This window comes from Dryas octopetala, chromosome 7 (assembly GCF_963921425.1).
Source record: "Dryas octopetala chromosome 7, drDryOcto1.1, whole genome shotgun sequence".
Classification (NCBI taxonomy): Eukaryota; Viridiplantae; Streptophyta; class Magnoliopsida; order Rosales; family Rosaceae; genus Dryas; species Dryas octopetala.
The window spans coordinates 972,611-991,762 of NC_141372.1; the positions used below are offsets into that span (position 1 = coordinate 972,611).

At 37.4% G+C, this 19,152-nt stretch overlaps 1 protein-coding gene across 1 annotated transcript; it reads left to right on the forward strand.

Moving 5' to 3' along the window:
• Positions 1–1,003: 1,003 nt before the first annotated feature.
• Positions 1,004–1,450, forward strand: LOC147278139 (histone H3.3-like; the record flags this gene model as incomplete). The annotated part of the gene is made up of 2 exons (XM_086250108.1): positions 1,004–1,035; positions 1,144–1,450. Coding segments are annotated over 2 exons (294 nt in total), but the record flags the coding sequence as incomplete, so codon positions are not given.
• Between the last annotated feature and the right edge of the window lie 17,702 nt (positions 1,451–19,152).

Below are 19,152 nucleotides of genomic sequence, written 5' to 3' on the forward strand. Positions count from 1 at the left end.
TTTTAAATTAGATTTTTGGTCCAAAATTTTTGTTCTGGCCCACGATTATGAAGACAAAGTCGGATTGTCAATATAGATCTGAAAGCTAGAGAATGATATAGAAGAGCACATGGGATGCTTAAGGACGACACTATCACCCCATTTACATCAATGCAATGCACATCCCAACCGAAACAAAATGGGGACTAGTTTTTTAGGCAAATGAACCACCCGTTCATCTACAGTTCTACACGATGTTACAAAGCAATAAAACCAGCTACACACACACCATTATTAATGGGACCCTTGGGTACAACATTTGGCTCATGATTTGAGTGGAAGGTTTATCTTAAACATGTGGGTGCCTGATGGAAAGAGGACTGCTTAGAAACCTTAAGGATTGCTTGTTCATTTTTAGAAAACCAGATGGTTCAGATTATGATTTTACTATTTATTAGCCCATCTAATTTTTAATTGCGAGTGAAAATTTTATATAAAGGGTGAAATGAGCCCGCCTCATTATATAATTATGAAGAGAGGGAAAAGTTAGGGTTGTGAAATTCAGAAATTATGTGCAACTTCTTCCATGGCTGCATTTTGTGATTAAATAATATTGAAAAATATTTGAAGACTGATGTTGGTCCACCAATAATCAAGAATGGTGTCTCTTTAATTTTTTGTGTAAACTATTCAAAACCGTTAAATTAGAGCTTAGTTATTTCAAAACCTCCAGCTTTACTAAAGTTAATTCAGAACCCCCTATTAGTTATTTAAACTCTTCTAAAACCCCCTGGTCAACTAACAACCAACTGGATTTGATCCCAAATTTTTTTAATATTCCAATTATAACCCCAGCTGGTCACTTAATCAGTTAATCACATTTCTCTCTCTCTCACATTCTCTTTCTCCTCTGCGTTCTCTCTCTCTCTCTCTCTCTCTCTCTCTCTCTCTCTCTCTCTCTCTCTCTCTCTCTCTCTCTCTCTCCCTCCCTCCCTCCCTCCCTCTCCGCGTAATCAGTTAACCACATCGTTATCGTCCCGGAACAGTGGCCCTTCGGTAGGTGTTTGATTAATTCATTGTTCGTGTTGTTGAATTTCTTAAATTTTGACCTTTGCCCTAATTGAATTGAAATTGAATTAAAATTCCTCTTTATGAATGCAACAGTGAAATTCGGAAGTACCAGAAGAGCACAGAGCTTCTGATCCGCAAGCTGCCGTTCCAACGCCTGGTTCGTGAAATTGCGCAAGACTTCAAGACGGACCTGAGGTTCCAGAGTCACGCTGTTCTTGCTCTTCAGGAGGCTGCAGAGGCATATATGGTGGGTCTGTTCGAGGACACCAACCTTTGCGCCATCCATGCCAAGAGGGTCACCATAATGCCCAAGGACATTCAACTTGCTAGGCGTATCCGTGGTGAACGTGCTTAATTTGTTTTTCTGCTTAGTAATTTTCGTTTTCGGTAATTAGATGATTTAGGCAAAGACATTGTGTAGTTTAGAAAGGAAGAATATGGAAGAAGAAAACCAGAGTAAATTAACGTGGTTCAGCAGCAAGTTTTGCTGCCTACATCCATGGTGCAAAGAGGAGAGTTTCATTCATAAGAACTCAGGAGAAAGACACTCCTGATATAAGAGATACAGAGCTACAACAATCAACTACCTCATTAAAGGCACCTACAACCCAAATAGACTTTATGATTTCCAAGACAGACAATCACCCAACAACACACTAAATATTGCAGCCACCACAATTAAATAAGAGCTGCAGAGAAGACTAATAAATGTAATTCATTTATCAACACTCCCACTCAAGCTGAGCGAAGATGTCAATGCAGCCAAGCTTGGAAAGAATCTCCTGAAATTGATTCAGCGGCAACCCCTTGGTGAATATGTCAGCTAATTGTTCACCACTTCGGACAAACATTGTTTGAATTATGCCAGCCTGAACTTTTTCTCGAACAAAATGGCAATCTACCTCTATGTGCTTTGTTCTTTCATGAAACACAGCGTTAGATGCAATGTGCATAGCAGCTTGATTATCACACAACATCTTCATGGGTTGTAAGGAATTGAATCCCAAATCTTTTAGGAGAGCTTTGATCCAAATTAGTTCACAAGTTGTAGAAGCCATTGCTCTATACTCTGCTTCTGCACTGGAACGTGCAACCACATTCTGTTTTTTACTCTTCCAGGTGACTAGATTCCCACCAACAAAAACACCATATCCAGTAGTGGACTTTCGATCTATTTTACATCCGGCCCAATCGGCATCGCTGTAGCCAACAATCTCAGCACTATTATTCCTCTTCATCAATATTCCTCGACCTGGAGTTCCCTTGCGGTAACAAAGAATGCGATCAATAGCTCTCATATGACATTTTCTAGGAGCATGCATAAATTGGCTGACACGACTAACAGCGTGAGTGATATCAGGGCGAGTGATGGTAAGATAAATAAGTCGACCAACCAGCCTTTGATACCGCCCAATGTCAGTCATCAGATCTCCATCCAAGCCAAGCTTATTATTGTTGTCAATTGGATTACAAACTGGTCTGGCACCAAGCTTTCCAGTTTCTTTTAACAAATCCAAGACATATTTCCTTTGATTCAGAAACAAACCCTTTTTTGAATACGCAACTTCTATTCCGAGAAAGTATTTTAAAGCACCCAAATCTTTAATGGCAAACTTCTTATGAAGAAGAGACTTGAGTGATCTAACCTCTTCCATGTCACTCCCTGTGATAACAATATCGTCAACATAAATCAGTACAGCAGTAGTTGTTCCTAAAGAACTCCTTTTAACAAATAATGAAGAGTCTGCAGCGCTTCTCTGGAAGCCTGGACTCAAGAGAACAGAGCTTAGCTTTGCATACCACGCTCTGGGAGATTGTTTCAAACCGTAAAGAGCCTTATGCAACTTGCAAACCATACCCTTTTGAGATTCTTGTGGATGTCCAAGAGGAATGGTCATGTAAACTTCTTCCTCCAAATCTCCATGTAAAAAAGCATTTTTTACATCCATTTGGAATAAAGGCCAATTATTATTGACTGCAATGGATAAAAGAACCCGAACAGTGTTCATCTTAGCGACTGGGGCAAAGGTCTCTTTGTAATCTACTCCATAGGTCTGTGTAAACCCCTTTGCAACAAGTCGCGCCTTGTGTCTCTCAATTGATCCATCACTTTTATATTTAATCTTGTATACCCATCGACATCCCACTGGCTTCTTTCCTTTCGGCAGCTTGGTAATGGTCCATGTCTTGTTGTTATTAAGAGCTTAAAGCTCTTCTTTCATTGCACTTCTCCATATTGTTTGAGAATTAGCTTCTTGAAAGCTTGAAGGTTCTAAGCCTTTTGAAATATTGCACAGAAAAGCAGAATGAAAATGAGATACATTATTATAATTTAAATATTTTTGAACTGGGTACCTCACAGTATGATAAGTAATGAAGTCCTTGAGCTTCTTTGATTGTTGGGGGACCCTTGATGATCTTCGTGGAGCAAAAGGAGCTGGTGAAACAATAGGAGCAGCTGGTGGAACTAGGAGAAAATCAGTATTTGTCTCATTGTTGGTAGAAACTTCATCAAGAGACATATCTGTTTGTGTGTTTAATGATGCATCTCTTAAAGAAATAGAGTCCTCCGCACCATCAACAATTGGAAGAGGAACTACATTGAACAAGTGCTCCCCCTTAGGTCTAGTCTGCAATTTCTTTTCAAAGTAAGCTTTTCTTCTTCAAAAATAACATCACGAGAAACAACCACCTTCTTTGTTATTGGGTTGTAGCATTTGTACCCCTTTTGCGTACTTGAATATCCAAGGAATACACATTTTGCAGCCCTTGGATCAAATTTATCACGATGCACAGATTGAATATGCACATAACATAAACATCCAAAAACTCTTAAATGAGAGATATCAAGCTTCCTTCCTTTAAGAGTTTCCATAGGTGACTTGAAGTTAAGAACTCGACTGGGCAGCCTATTGATTAAATATGTGGCTGCAAGAATCCCATGTGACCAGTAGCATTTTGGAACATGCTTTTGTAGCATAAGTGATCTTGTTTTTTCTAGAAGATCACGATTTTTTCTTTCTGCGATTCCATTTTGCTGTGGAGTGCCAACACAGCTTGTTTCATGAATAATTCCCTGATCAGTCAAGAAAGTTGAGAGTTGACCTTTCATATATTCAGTCTCATTGTCAGAACGTAAAATTTTAATTTTAGCATCAAACTGATTTGCAACCATTTTACAAAAATCTTTGAAAATTTGAGTAACTTCAGCTTTAGATTTCATCAAGTACAACCATGTGGCTGGAGACCAATCATCAACAAAAATAACAAAATATCTAAATCCATCATAAGAATCCAACGGGGCAGGTCTCCATAAATCTGAATGAATCAACTCAAATGGCTTGTTGGTTCTTGATAAAGAATGCTTGAAAGGCAACCTGGTCTGCTTTGAAAGATGACAAACTTCACAAGAAATAGGATCAGCAGAAAATTTAGGAAAGAGATGAGAAAGGGCAATACTAGAGGGATGGCCCAATCTCTTATGCCACAGATCTCTACCTTGAGGTGCCTTGACTTGAAGAGCATTTGCAAAACTAATGGGTTGATACAGCAAGTAGAGACCATTTATAAAGACCCCTTCACCAATCTTCTGCTTTGTGATGCGATCTTGAAAAATTACATTTTTAGAGGAGAAAATGGCATCACAGTTGTGTGCGGTAGTTAGTTTTCCAACAGATAATAACTGTATAGGAAATGAAGGGAGATAAAGAACTTCAGAGCTAATATTGGAGCCAAAAAAATGAATTTCTCCATGACCTTGAATTGGTACAGTAGCTCCATTAGCCAAAGACGCAGACTGCTTTTGATTTGAAGGTTTAAAATTTTGAAGAGCATCTTTATTACTTGTCATATGATCTGTAGCTCCAGTGTCAATAACCCAAACATTTGATTTTGAAGCAATAGATGCAAAAACACTTAACGAGGCATGAAGAGAACCTGGTTCATAGGTAGAAGCTGTGCCATCAATTGATAAGTTCTCATTTTTGGTGAGTTGTTGAAGTAGTTGTGTGAGCTGTCCGATGAGAACAGAGTGAGACATTGCTTGATTCACTGAAGCTTCAGTTGCTACTTGATTTGCTGCCTTTTCAAGTGAACCTTTGTTGTCTTTTCCACCTTTTGGCTTCAGGTGAGGATAAAGAATCCAGCAACTACCTTTAGTATGTCTGAGTTGCCCACAATGATCACATAGCACAGTCTTTCGTCCCATGAGAAAAACCAATAGAAGAAGACGACACAAATTTATCAATCAGTTCTAAGAACCTGGCTCTGATACCAAGTAGTTTAGAAAGGAAGAATATGGAAGAAGAAAACCAGAGTAAATTAACGTGGTTCAGCAGCAAGTTTTGCTGCCTACATCCATGGTGCAAAGAGGAGAGTTTCATTCATAAGAACTCAGGAGAAAGACACTCCTGATATAAGAGATACAGAGCTACAACAATCAACTACCTCATTAAAGGCACCTACAACCCAAATAGACTTTATGATTTCCAAGACAGACAATCACCCAACAACACACTAAATATTGCAGCCACCACAATTAAATAAGAGCTGCAGAGAAGACTAATAAATGTAATTCATTTATCAACACATTGTTATGCCTTCTGTATAGGAGTACACAGGCTGACTTTTGGGCATGAATCTCATACAATAGATGTAATTTGCTTTATGTTTTGGGCTTATCAGATTGTTGTGTCTGCCTTTTGGAATTTAAATGTGTGATCAAAGTGTTTTTTTATCGATGTGGCCTAGCATATAACCTTGAACCCAATTCTGGAACTGAAAATTGAAGGCAAATTGTAAATTGAATGCGCATGGTTTCAACTTAATTACTGGAATGTCTATTACATTATGGAATTTCAGTACCTGCATGTTCGTTTTCAGTAGGCATTACATGGAATTTATTCCATAGATGACGGATTAGGGAGATACATGAATTAATACTCGTTTACACAATTCGTCCACCTTTCATTTCGACAATTTGGCAACTTTACGTACATTATGAATTTCGTTTGATCTTCCAGCGATTTGGATCCAAATGCCCTCACTTGGAATTTGTTGGTGAACCACGGATAAAATATAGTAGCCAGGAGGTACAAGATTAGCTGAACTAGGTGTCGTAATCTCAATATGAAACTCTGATTTCCCAATGGTACTGACGTTCTCAGAAGCAAGCGCCAATAACCTTTGATTCATTGAGAATGAATGTGTGTGCCATCATCGTTACTGAGACCATATTTTGTGCAATTGTTCCCGTGACTGAAAATTGGATGGCTAATTGTTGTCCATAGTTGAGTGTAGCTTGAGATTGGGGTGAAATGATTTTCGGTCGAGCATTTGTGTATTGAGCTTCCAAATAAGAAGGGTAAAATGCCTCTAAGCTTAATTCTGTCGGAAAACCGTGTTGGTGAACTCGTAATATTCATGAGGATTACTGCCTCTGACAAGTACCCTCCCAACTCTTAGCAATAGCGCTGTGGAATGGTACATCCGTGGTATCGTGGTCGGGTTTTGTAGTTCGAACCATGACCCGATTGCATTATCAGGTCGGTAAATAAGCGGGTTCAAAACAGGGTTCCGCCCACATTCCCACCCGGCTGTCCCTGCTGCTCCACCATTAATGATGAGAACGTTGCCGTTTGGAAGCAATAGCATGATGAGAAGATTTGCTATTTTGGATTTGAAAATGACAGAGCATTGGATTTTGGGGCTGCTCTACTGCTCTAGTGGTGTTGTTCCCTTCCAAATAAATGAAGAATTGAATTTGACAATCTTATATCATGTGATCGAGCACATCATTGCTGGTCTGCGTGCACATGTTTTAAACAAGCAAATTAATAACCTGAAGTACCAACGGGGCCAATATAAATTATATAATTGCTGCTCTGCATGCCTTAAATAAAATTGTTATGATGCAGGGCAAACAGGGCCAACAGGCCCGCAGTTAGGTCTCCTTAGTTACAATCCTTGTCCCATATATGAGGGAATCAAATAAAATTATAGAGAAGTGAAATGTCGTTGTGTGTACAAGAAAAATTTCAAATTTTTTTTTTTTTTTTTGCAATTACGATTCTCCAATGATTGCTGCCAAAATTAGGTAGATTGTTCGGCTTGTGACCCGCGATCAATGACACATTTAATGATCAACAAATCGTGATGGTTGGTGCAATGGTTGGAGATAGTCCTAAATGTGTGATGAAAAACAAATGCATCCACAATATAAATAAAACGATTCAAAATTTTGGTCGTCAAAGTCTAAGTTGGGAACACAAGTCCATAAGTCGTTCCATCTTTTAGACAAAATGGTAGTGCGCTGTGCGCACAACATATAATGTTAGAAGGAACGAAAATATATTGTTAGAAGGAACGAAAGTATGTGACAAAGACCCCCCCATTCGGTAATTTATTGATCATATCTTCCATGCTATCAAACTCTAGGCTCGGTAATAAACTTGTTGAAGAATTTGATGGGTTTTTAGATTGGATTTAACCAATTTATTTATACAAAGTACATGAGAGAAATAAATAGAAAGAAGCATAATTATAGGGCAGGCAAATAATTAGTACACTGATCGATCCTAATCAATTACATAATTACAGTATCAATTAATTGCCTATTCATACAAAGTACATTAGAGAAATAAATAGAAAGAAACCTAAACCCTAAAGTACATTAGAGAAATAAATAGAAAGAAACCTAATTGCTGGGCAATCAACAGAATCAAATAATTAGTAAGTAACTAATCAATCCTAATTTGATAAAAAAAAAAAATCAATCCTAATCAATTACATAATTACAGTATCAATTAATTAATCAATCTATCTATAATGAAGATAATAGAGGAGAAATTTGTGAGTGTTATGGTAATAGAGGGGTTGTTGAGGCATGATTTTTTTTTTTTGGTCATAAAAATACTTCATTCTAAGAGAAAAAAACATACAGCGCTGCAAATTAAGCAGGGGTGCAGGCATGATTTAACAGTAATCTTATGGTCCTTGTTCCTATTTGTGGTTTGGAGTAAAGAAAATAACCCCAGCCCAAGACAGGAGAGACGTATAGTAGATATCAACGTGGAGTGAGCCCATGAAAATAGAAATTGTTTGTTTCGCAGAAGACGAAAATGGGCTTTCTGGAGAAGCCCAGCATATTCGAGCTAGAATACTTTTCAGGTCAATCTTGTCTGTGCTAACAGAGGTTGAAGAAAGCATGAGAAAACTAAGAGAAACCAAGAAAATGAGGCTCTGTATTGATTGAATGATCAAAGTTACAAAAGAGTAAGAGAGCTCGAAACTCATATACAACAGAAGACCAATCTTGCAAAACTAACTAAAACAGAACCACACAATTCTAACAAAGCTATCCACATGTCACGCAGCTATTGAACATCTTCTAACAAATTCATTAATAAGAGAACCAATGAAATGCTGACAGCTGGCTGTACACTTAACATCCCCCCTCAACCTCAGCAAGGGGACCGAGCCCGAGGTTGCAACAATGGTGGTGATGTAGAGAGCTATAAAGTCCCTTAGTGAGAACAGTCAACTTGAGAGAAGTGACAGTACTAGTGAACATGAGGTGCCAACCTGTTCCGAGAACATTTGCTAATCAAAGAACCATCATTCGCATCAAGTTGTTGCAAGGACACAGTGAACCAGATGACTAGTGTGCTCTACTTCTTCAACCTTGCTTTCAATCGACATAACTACACTCCTAACCAACAATCTTTGCACCAGAATAATCACTACCACACAATCAACGACAACTACAACTCCTTTACAACTTCTCAATCAACTACAACTCAGAACACAATCACACGACTTCATCTGCAACTTCAATTTCAAATTCAAATTCAACTACAACTTCAACCACAACCACAACTTCAACTTCAACTTCAACTTCAACTTCAACTTCAACTTCAACTTCAACTTCAACTTCAACTTTTTTTTTATTTTGTGTTTTATTTTTTTACAACTAACAACTTCAACTTTAACACAGAACTCAATCAACTACAACTGCTTTGCACAACAATTAACAACAATCCAACTTCTCAACCACCACACAACGATAATACGTCCACAACAATCCAAGAAGAAGCACACAATCACCATAGCACCAGTCAAAAACAATACACAAGAACACAAAGAATGACCCCCAAGATTCATAATTGAACTCAAAGAACAAAGCACCAAATACACCAAATACACCAAATTAAGGACAGAGATTACCCGATTAACCAGAGAACCTCAAAGAAGCACCAAGAACTCTGATCGAACCCAAGAAGACATCCAAAGCAAACCCACTTCCCAAGACTAACCCATGAATCTGCCTCCCCAGAGCAAGCAAACTCATTTGCGCAGAGGCAGTCAGAGCGCTGACCAAAGTCACTTTGTCAGGCCTCGTAGACCCATCAACCAGCATTTTATCAAACACCTGGAGACCATCCCAGTTGCGATGGTTTAGCAAGTACCCAGAAACAACGGCAGAGTACGAACAAGGAAATAAGACCATTCTGAATGAAAACGTCGTCGTCAAGCCGAGTATAAGAGTCAAAAAGTGAAGCTAATGAACAGAACCAAGAAATTGGGGTTTTCAAATTCGTGAGATTAGGGATTTCATTTTATCAATGCCTAAACAAGAATTATGAGTAGAGAAACCAAGAGACGAATCTAAGGTTTGAAAAACGCAATTGAAGATGTCAGATTTGTAAAGAACAAAGGAGATAGCAAGAAATCATAGAAAAAGAAGACTGTCTGGATACTAAGAAAATAGGAAACTGCTTGCAAAGAAAAAAAAATATAGGTGAAGAGATAGAGACGCAGATGAAGAAAGCATCAAAGATCAGCAATCGAAAGACGCAGCAAACTATCCAAATTCATCTAAGAAGCTTGAAGGATCGTCAATGGCGCTAGCCGATGGCTCTGATACCATGCTAACAGAGGTTGAAGAAAGCATGAGAAAACTAAGAGAAACCAAGAAAATGAGGCTCTGTATTGATTGAATGATCAAAGTTACAAAAGAGTAAGAGAGCTCGAAACTCATATACAACAGAAGACCAATCTTGCAAAACTAACTAAAACAGAACCACACAATTCTAACAAAGCTATCCACATGTCACGCAGCTATTGAACATCTTCTAACAAATTCATTAATAAGAGAACCAATGAAATGCTGACAGCTGGCTGTACACTTAACAGTCTGAACATCAACTCGTGACAATGGACTGCAATCCTAGCCATGCAGCTTTAGCCCATATGAACACACAGACCCGTGATCTAGTAACCCGTGACGCGCTAGCTGCCACCACCCCAGCACACAATTTTGCAAAAACTATGATCTACTCGCACGAGTCTTTATCTTGTTTTGGAGACAAGTTTTATCACTTTTGTTTTCGAAATTGTCAATTATGTTCTAATTTGGTCTTATGATTCAGATGAATATATGACATACATGCACGAGCATCCTGTGCTACTGCATGGAATTTATTCCCATATTGGTTCTACACCATGTGATGTACGTGGTGGGCTTATCTGATTTCGATTTTGGATTTTGTTTACTTCTTCAATCTTAATTATTTTGTACATTAGTGCTTAATTACATGTGCCGTCTTCGATTTTTCTTACGCACAGACAGTCATTAGAATTGGGTATCTGAAAAAGATTGGATTATATATTTTTTCCGTCTTGATTATGATTATTTTTTGGTATCTGAAAAAGATTAGATTTGAAGTTTTCTGTGATAAAATCTTATGGGGGGGTTGGTCCAAAGTATAAAGAGCAGGGATGGAGGGATGGTTTTAACGTGCGAATTGATAGGAAGCAACTTGAGAGAGAATAGTTTTGGAGCCAATTGCTTTAATTTGTTTGTTTCTACAAATTTATAGATGAAATTAGATGCAAATTAACTAGAAAAACAAACAATGAAAGGAATAGATTGTCGATTGGTATAATTGGCATACTGGCCAGCCAGTCAGTCAGTCAGTCAGTCAGTCACTACCCCAGAAAATGTCGAAACAAGTGACATGGCCTGATAGATATAGGCTTGGTGTGCACATAACATATATTTTTAATGTGACATTTTGCTGAAATGGGCTAGGAATTGAAAATGACTCCAATTAGGTCCCATCTTTCTACATTTTAGACGCTAAATCATGAAATACAATTGCTTTGATGTGGAGGGTGATCCGGTGATGCATGACTTACCCATGCAGAAATAAATTCATTGCAACTATAAAACTATTTGGCTTGCGTTGAAGCTTGATTAGTTAGCTTACTAATTAATTCTCTGAACTGTCCGTAGCGGTTCAGTCGTGATGAAAATGATAGCGTGAATTGTACCCAAAATTTTAAAATAAATTGGGCCAAGAAAAAATGAGAAACTGACAGAAACAACGGCAATATTTCATTTGTTTATCGCGATAGAAATGAGTAATGCTATTAAAACCATTCACTACAAGAAAAACATGTTTGGGCGACGAACATATATTCGTCGCCCAAAGCAATTTGGGGCGACGAACAAAAACATTTGTCGCTCAATGTCATAAAGTTTTGGGCGACGAATAGGTCCGTCGCCCAAAAGAGGTTTGGGCGACGAATAACACGTTCCTCGCCCAAAGTTACTTTAAGCGACGAACTTATCTCGTCGCCTAAACTCATGCGACAAACAATTAATTGAGAAATACATTGGGCGAGGAATATACATGTTCGTAAATTGGGCGAGGAATATACATGTTCGTAAATTGGGCGAGGAAAACATAAATTAGGCGAGGAAAACGTAAATTTGTCGTCCAAACATACTTTGGGTGACAAAATATTTCGTCGCCCAAACTCATTTTTGGGTGACGAAATTCTGTTCGTCGCCCAAACTATGTTTGGGCGAGGAATTTGTTCGTCGCCCAAAGGGTCATTCCCTTTTTTTTTTTTGTACAATTATATGTATGTTAATCATACAATGCGATCGTGTTTCCAACGATCCGAACCATTCAATTTTTAATTTCTCATTGAAAGCTCAGCATTGCAAAAAATTAGGATTATTGGAGATGTAAAAGTTATGTAACGGTGCTCAAATGTATGAACGATCAAGAAATTGCTAATACTAATCAATGGAGTAGATGAATTCCGATTTGGGCGATTTTTTGCAGGAATGATGTTTGAGTATAAACGAATAAAATGAATGGCTCCGATGGTTGAAATTACAGTATAGTCTTCACAATTCTTGAATCGACAAAGTTTCAACGAAAAAACTATAGAATTATACTCTTCAAGTGTATTTGTATGTAGTAGATCACTTTTGTATTGTGTTTTTAACGATCCGAACCGATCATTCCTTAGTGCCCCACTCAAAGATCATTCATGCAAAAAATTATCTCAATTGGAGATGTAGAAGTTAGGTTTAGCATTTAGGATGTATGAACGATCTTGATTCTTATAATAATAATCGAATGGGTAGATGAATTCCGATTGAGCCGATTTTTTTCAGGGTTGATCTTTGAGTATGAACATATATGATGAATGGCTCTGATCGTGATAATCACGTTGTGGTCTTCACAATTATTGAAGCTACAAGGTTTTAACGAAAGAGTTAATAAAATTTTATTCTTCAAGTGCAAAAACCCGTTCATTTATATGTACAACCTCATATGTCGATCATGTTTTCAATGATCCGAACCGTTCATTTATTAGTTTCTCACTCAAATATTAATCTTGCAGAAAATTAGGTCAATTGGAGATGTAAACATTTGGTATCAGAGCTCGAATGTAGGAATGATTGTTTTGTAATAATGGTTTGGGCGAGGAACTTCACATTTCGTCGCCCAAAGTGGTTTTGGGCGACGAATTTATAATTTCCTCGCCCAAGATCACTTTGGGCGACGAAATTTGTAGTTCCTCGCCCAAAGTAAGAATACTTTTTTGTTTACAATTTTATATATGTAATAGCATACGATACGATTGTATTTCCAAAGATCATAACCATTCATTTTTTAATTCCCCACTCAAGGATCATCCATGCAAAAAATTAGCTCAATCGGAGATGTAGAAGTTAGGTAACGGTGGTTGAACTTATGAACGATTGTGAATTTTCTAATACGAATCGAAATATGAGATGAATTCTGATTTAGCCGATTTTTTGCATGGATGATCTTCCAGTATAAACGAATAGAATGAACGGTTCCGATCGTTGAAATCACATTGTAGTCTTCACAAATTGTTGAATCGCCAAAATTTCTACCCAAAAGTTAATATAATTATACTCTGCAAGTGTATTTGTATGTAGAAGATCACTTTTGTATTGTGTTTTTAACGATCCGAACCGATCATTCCTTAGTGCCCCACTCAAAGATCATCCATGCAAAAAATTAACTCAATTGGAGATGTAGAAGTCAGGTTTGGCATTTAGGATGTATGAACGATCTTGATTCTTATAATAATAATCGAACGAGTGATGAACTCCGATTGAGCCGATTTTTTCCAGGGTTGATCTTTGAGTATGAACATATATGATGAACGACTATGATTGTTGTAATGACGCTATTGTCTTCACAATTATTGAATCGACAAGGTTTGCACGAAATAGTTAATAGAATTTTATTATTTAAGTGTAAAATCCACTGATTTATATGTAGAATCTTATATGTCGATTGTGTTTTTAACGATCCGAACCGTTCATTTATTAGTTTGTCACTCAAAGATCATTCCTCTAAAATATTAGGTCAATTGGAGATTTAGAAGTTTGGTATTGGAGCTCGAACGTATGAACGATCATAGTTCATACCAAAACTCAACTTTGGGCGACGAATGATGCGTCGCCCAAATTCTGAAATTGTGGCGGGATAAAACGGTGCCCTAAAGTCAACGACTTTGGGCGACGAACATTATTCCGTCGCCCAAAGTATCTTTGGGCGACGAAATAATTAATTCCTCGCCCAAAGTAACTTTGGGCGACGAATTCATGTCCTCGCCCAAAGTCTTTCAATTTAACCCATGTCTGGGTTCATTTCTGCATTTCCCTCGCAGCTCACACTCCCTCTCAGCGCCGTCGCCTCCCTCCTCCTCCCTCCTCCTTCCCCCGAAACCCAAAACCCCCCCCCCCATCGGCAACCCACCCCCCCCCCCCACCGAAACCCACCCCCCCATCGGAGACCCACCCCCTCCCCTGAAAATCCACCCCCGCCGAAACCCACCCCCCACCGAAACCCACCCTCCCCCGAAAACCCACCCCCACCGAAACCCACCCTCTCCGGAAAACCCACCCCCACCGAGACCCACCCCCCCCAACCCGAAACCAGCTCGAACCCCCCCTAAACCCGAAACCAGCTCGAAACCCCCCCTGAAACCGGCTCACCGAAACCCTCAGAGGTTTTTTTTTTTTTTTTTTTCAATTTCTGTTATTTTAATTAAATTTTGTTATTTTTTGTTTTTTATGTTTTTTTATATTGTGGATTTTGCATAAATTGGTTGTGAAATTTCTGATTTTAGTGGTAATTAGTTAATGTTGTGGGTTTATATTTTATGGCCAACCCGACTGCAGCAAGCCCACCCGATTGTGTGTTTTCTGCTCATCAGCTTTAGTTTTTTTTCAGTGGGATCAAGTGCAGGTGGCCAGGGGAATAGTAATACCCAGGGAAATTTTTCAGGTCAGACTTAAGACTCAATCGCTCCTTTAATGTTATTTGACTGGTGTTTTTAATTTTTTGTTCTTAAATTTGTTTATTAGTGTTGAATAAATTAGTTTAATTCTGATCATTGTTCTTAGTTTGCTGATATTTTTTTATGTTAGATAACAAATTAGTTTTCATATAAAATTAGTTAGTTTTATATGTTTTTTAATTATAAAATTTATTAGGTAGTTTGTATGTAGATTAGTTAGTTTGTTAGTTTTTAAATATAAAATTTAGTTTAATTACAAAATGTAGATTAATTAGTTTGAGAAATATAATTTAGTTATAAGGTGAAAGGCGATGGAGTCAGCTCCCAATGATGTAGTTCAGCCATCCTCGAGTACTGGGAGCCCCTCTATGCCACGGAGGGCCCGTCGATCTCACCGCTCTAGTCAGGTCACCGCTTTCGCTTCCGCTTCCGCTTCCGCTTCATTTACTGCGACGTCATCCACTGCGACGAGGGGACCATGTAGTGGGTTGAAGTCCTCTCGAATCGTGCGCAGTACTGGGGCGCGGATTCCAGTCATGTGTGTGCAAAACGGCCGACGACCGTTAGATCCTAACGTTGACAGTTTGTTCTCGCATGATGTGGGGGCTATTATTCGTGCCGAGTGCGCCATGGTTGCAACCACTTGGAAAAAATTTCCGGCAGAGATTCAACACAAAGTGATCCGCTCCATCTCAGTGAGTATATAGCTCAATAATTAATTCAAAACGATAAATTTGATCATTCATAACAATCTAATATTTTTTTCAGGTTAACTTTGACATTCAGATGGATGATCCCCTCACTGTCACGTACATGACAGATTTACTCATCAAGTCCTACAGGCAGTGGAAGCACGAACTACACGTGCATTTCAAGGGATTTTCGTCGGCAGTTGAGGCATTGGCGAACCCCCCTATGGAGTTGGTAGAGCGGTCTGACCAGTGGCGTTTTTTGTGCGATCATTTCATGAGTCCGTCGTTTTTGGTACGTTTTATCATCTTAAGACTTTAAAAAATCGATTATTGTTTTGTTATTCTATTATTGTATACATACACTAACATATTTATAATTTGCTTAATATTTAACAGAAGAAGTCGGTCGCCAACGCCAGAAACCGGAAATGGAAGCCGTTTAACCATCATAGTGGTCCGACGCCCATCTCATATCGAGTGGAGTCGCGACGCCGAGTACGTCATTATTTAATTTAATACATATATATTCTTTAATATTGGTTGGGTCTTTGACAAAATTATTTTCTTTTTCAGCGTGGGTCGCAATTCCCGGAGATAGACACTTTCGGAGATATCTATGTTCATCCCGGTTGTGATGCGGCCAAGGCAAAACATGTTAGTTTTTTATATTTTAATTTTTTCACAATTTTTTATATTTATTTTTCTAATTGGTTACTTGTATATATAATATTTTGAAGGATGAGATGGTGGCCAACTCGAGAATATATTTGGAGAGCTTGGCCGAGCAGCACCCTCCGGGTACTCCGTTGGAGTCGATTCCAGTACCCGATCCCGATGTCGGACTTCGTATTATGATAGACTCACTGGGTGTTAGGCCCGGTAAGGAAATACGCGGCATGGGATATGGGCGGATTCGTGATGTTCGATCCTCGTCTTCGTCTTCATCTTCTTCTCAGCCATCTGCAGTCGTCGCAGGGTTGTCCGCTCAAGTGAAGAAGTTGCAGGAGGACTTACGAGCTGAGAGAGCGGAGAAGGAGGCGTTGTATGCTGCATTGACCAAGGCGATACCTGGGTTTGTCCCGCCACCATCTTCTCATCAACCTCCGTCAGATATGAATGATGATGATGCTACTAGTTTAGAATAGATTGACTATATATTAGGGTTAATTACTACTTTGTATGAATATTTTGATATATAAATTTATGAATTTTGTTTTATATAGTTTTTGAATAAAGAATTTTTTTTTTAAATATTAAATTTAAATAAAAAAACAATTTTTTTTTAAAAAAAAATGTTTGGGTGACGGAATTTTCGTCGCCCAAACATTCTTTGGGCGACGAAAAATTTCGTCCCCCAAATCATGTTCCGGCGAGGAAATTAATTATTTCTCGCCCAAAGCATGTTTGGGCGAGGAATAGCTATGTTCGTCGCCCAAAGTATGTTTGGGCGACGAAGAATTCCGTCGCTTAAACAGGATTTGGACGATGAATAATATACTTTAAGAGATGAAAAAACTCCGTTGCGCAAGGTGTCTTTGGGCGACGAAATTCGCCGGTTCGTCGCCCAAACTCTTGGGCGTCACAGATTGGGCGGCCAAACTCTCGACGAACTGAGTTCGTCGCCCAAACATTTGGGCGACGAAATTAGACTTTGGGAGAGGAACTAGGTTCGTCGCCCAAACCTTTTTTTCTTATAGTGATTTTAACTCATCCACTCATGTACATGTACGTAGGTTCTAAGTGAATTTCATCGCTATTAGAAAGATGGTGCAGAAAATAATCAATGAAGATGATTCAAATACTTATATTCAATAGATATGCATATATACATTATCCGACAACACAAGGAAGTTTCCTTGGTGCCGTGTCACACATTTCGATTTACATACTATTGGTTTTCTTCTTTCTACGACTTCTATACCGTTGGCATCGCATAAGTACGTACATGTACATATAGCTTTTGATGCATCATCTCATTATCAATGTATATAACAACGACAACATCAATTATTCGTGGGTAGCCAAAAAGAAAGAAAATCCAAAACAACAACAGTAGTAATTATTATAAAGTTGAACTATATGTATGGTTTTTCACAATGTTTACATGTTCTATGCGTGTATGCATCGTCTACAAATTTGTCTGGGTTTTTGTACTATAAGTGTAACCTTTTCTTTAATAAAGATGTTCACACGGATCTATATTTTCTCGTAATCAAGCTTATATATATAGTCAATTTTTGGTGGGATTTCATATTGTGAGATGTAGCTGTAAGTTTTCCTTGAATGAACCCAAAAACTGATGTTAATTAGAGCATCCTACCTTGAATACGTACATTGAATTTTCTTCACCCTAGCATGTTCATGTATTTTAATAAATTAATGAGAAAATAATTAAAATTTTAATATCTGATGTAAAGCCCAAGCAGGAAGGAAATTTCCTCCATCGTATGTTAATAAATCGCTTAATTCTCAATTAATTAAAGACGTGTTCAATTAACAACGTGAGAGCAGTATCTCGTAAATATATACTCACAATTTCACAAAAGGTTACATGAACAAATACTCGTGACTTTATTCAGTCTATATTAATACCCCTTGTAATCTTCATATATCATAAAAAAAAAAAATAAGTACAATTGTTTTTGAAAAATAAAAAGAAGAGAACTTGTAATTGAAACTGCATGTGACGAATAATGGTTACAGAAAGAAATTGCAGTATTAATTTCTAGCTAGAATAATTAATGGCTTTTTTGACAGATAATTATGTCTAAATAAATGAAAAAAAGATAGAGAAGGCATCTAATCATCTATCTAGCTATCCCTTTATATTGAGAGTAGTTTTGCTCACCTCCTTTAACTCAGGTGTATGCTCACCTCCCATCTAAAATGCTGTCATGTGTTTAAAAAATTAACCATGAATTAATATATTGTATTTAATTATTTGTGATATTATAATGATGAGAGAGAAAAATAATTTGACAACTCTTTTTTACTTTTATCCTTATCTTTTATTACTCAACTTTTTTCACTTTTTTATTACCTATTAATTTTTATTTTCTCTTTTATTTAATTATTTCTAATAATTTTTGCTTCTTTTTTTTTTTTTTGCTCTTCTCCAGTATGCCTCTAGTATCTAAAAAATCACATGCATTTAATAATTTTTGCTTTTTTTTTTTGCTCTTTTCTAATAAGCCTCCAGTACCCAAAAAACCACATCCAATTTTTTTGGGTCGATTTCTCATGTATACACCTTTTATCTATTTTTTTAATTAATTAAAAAAAATAATCTAACAACACCTTTTTTTTTTTTTGCCTAAGAATTCTTCTTTCTTGTCTCATACATGACCTTTTCAGATCAAACAAATTCTTAGGTCAATCCACGGTGTTGCAGCATTTGAAGAGAGAAGAATAGTTGCAACGACATAATTTTTTTTTTTTTAACTCATGTAACTTTTTTATTGAATTTTCTATGTATGTAAATGAGTTGTTTTAGATTTTTGTTTGGCCAACATTTTAGATTAAACTTTGCAAATGAGTTTTTTGTTCGAATTGCAAATGTGTTGTTAGAATATTTTATTTTTTAATTAATTAAAAAAATAGATAAATGTGTATACAAGAGAAGACCCAAAAAAATGGATGTGATTTTTTGAGTACTAGAGGCGTACTGGAGAAGAGCAAAAAAACAAAAAAAGTAAAAATTATTAGAAATAATTAAATAAAAGAGAAAAGAGAAATTAACGGGTGATAAAAAAAAGTTGAGTAATAAATA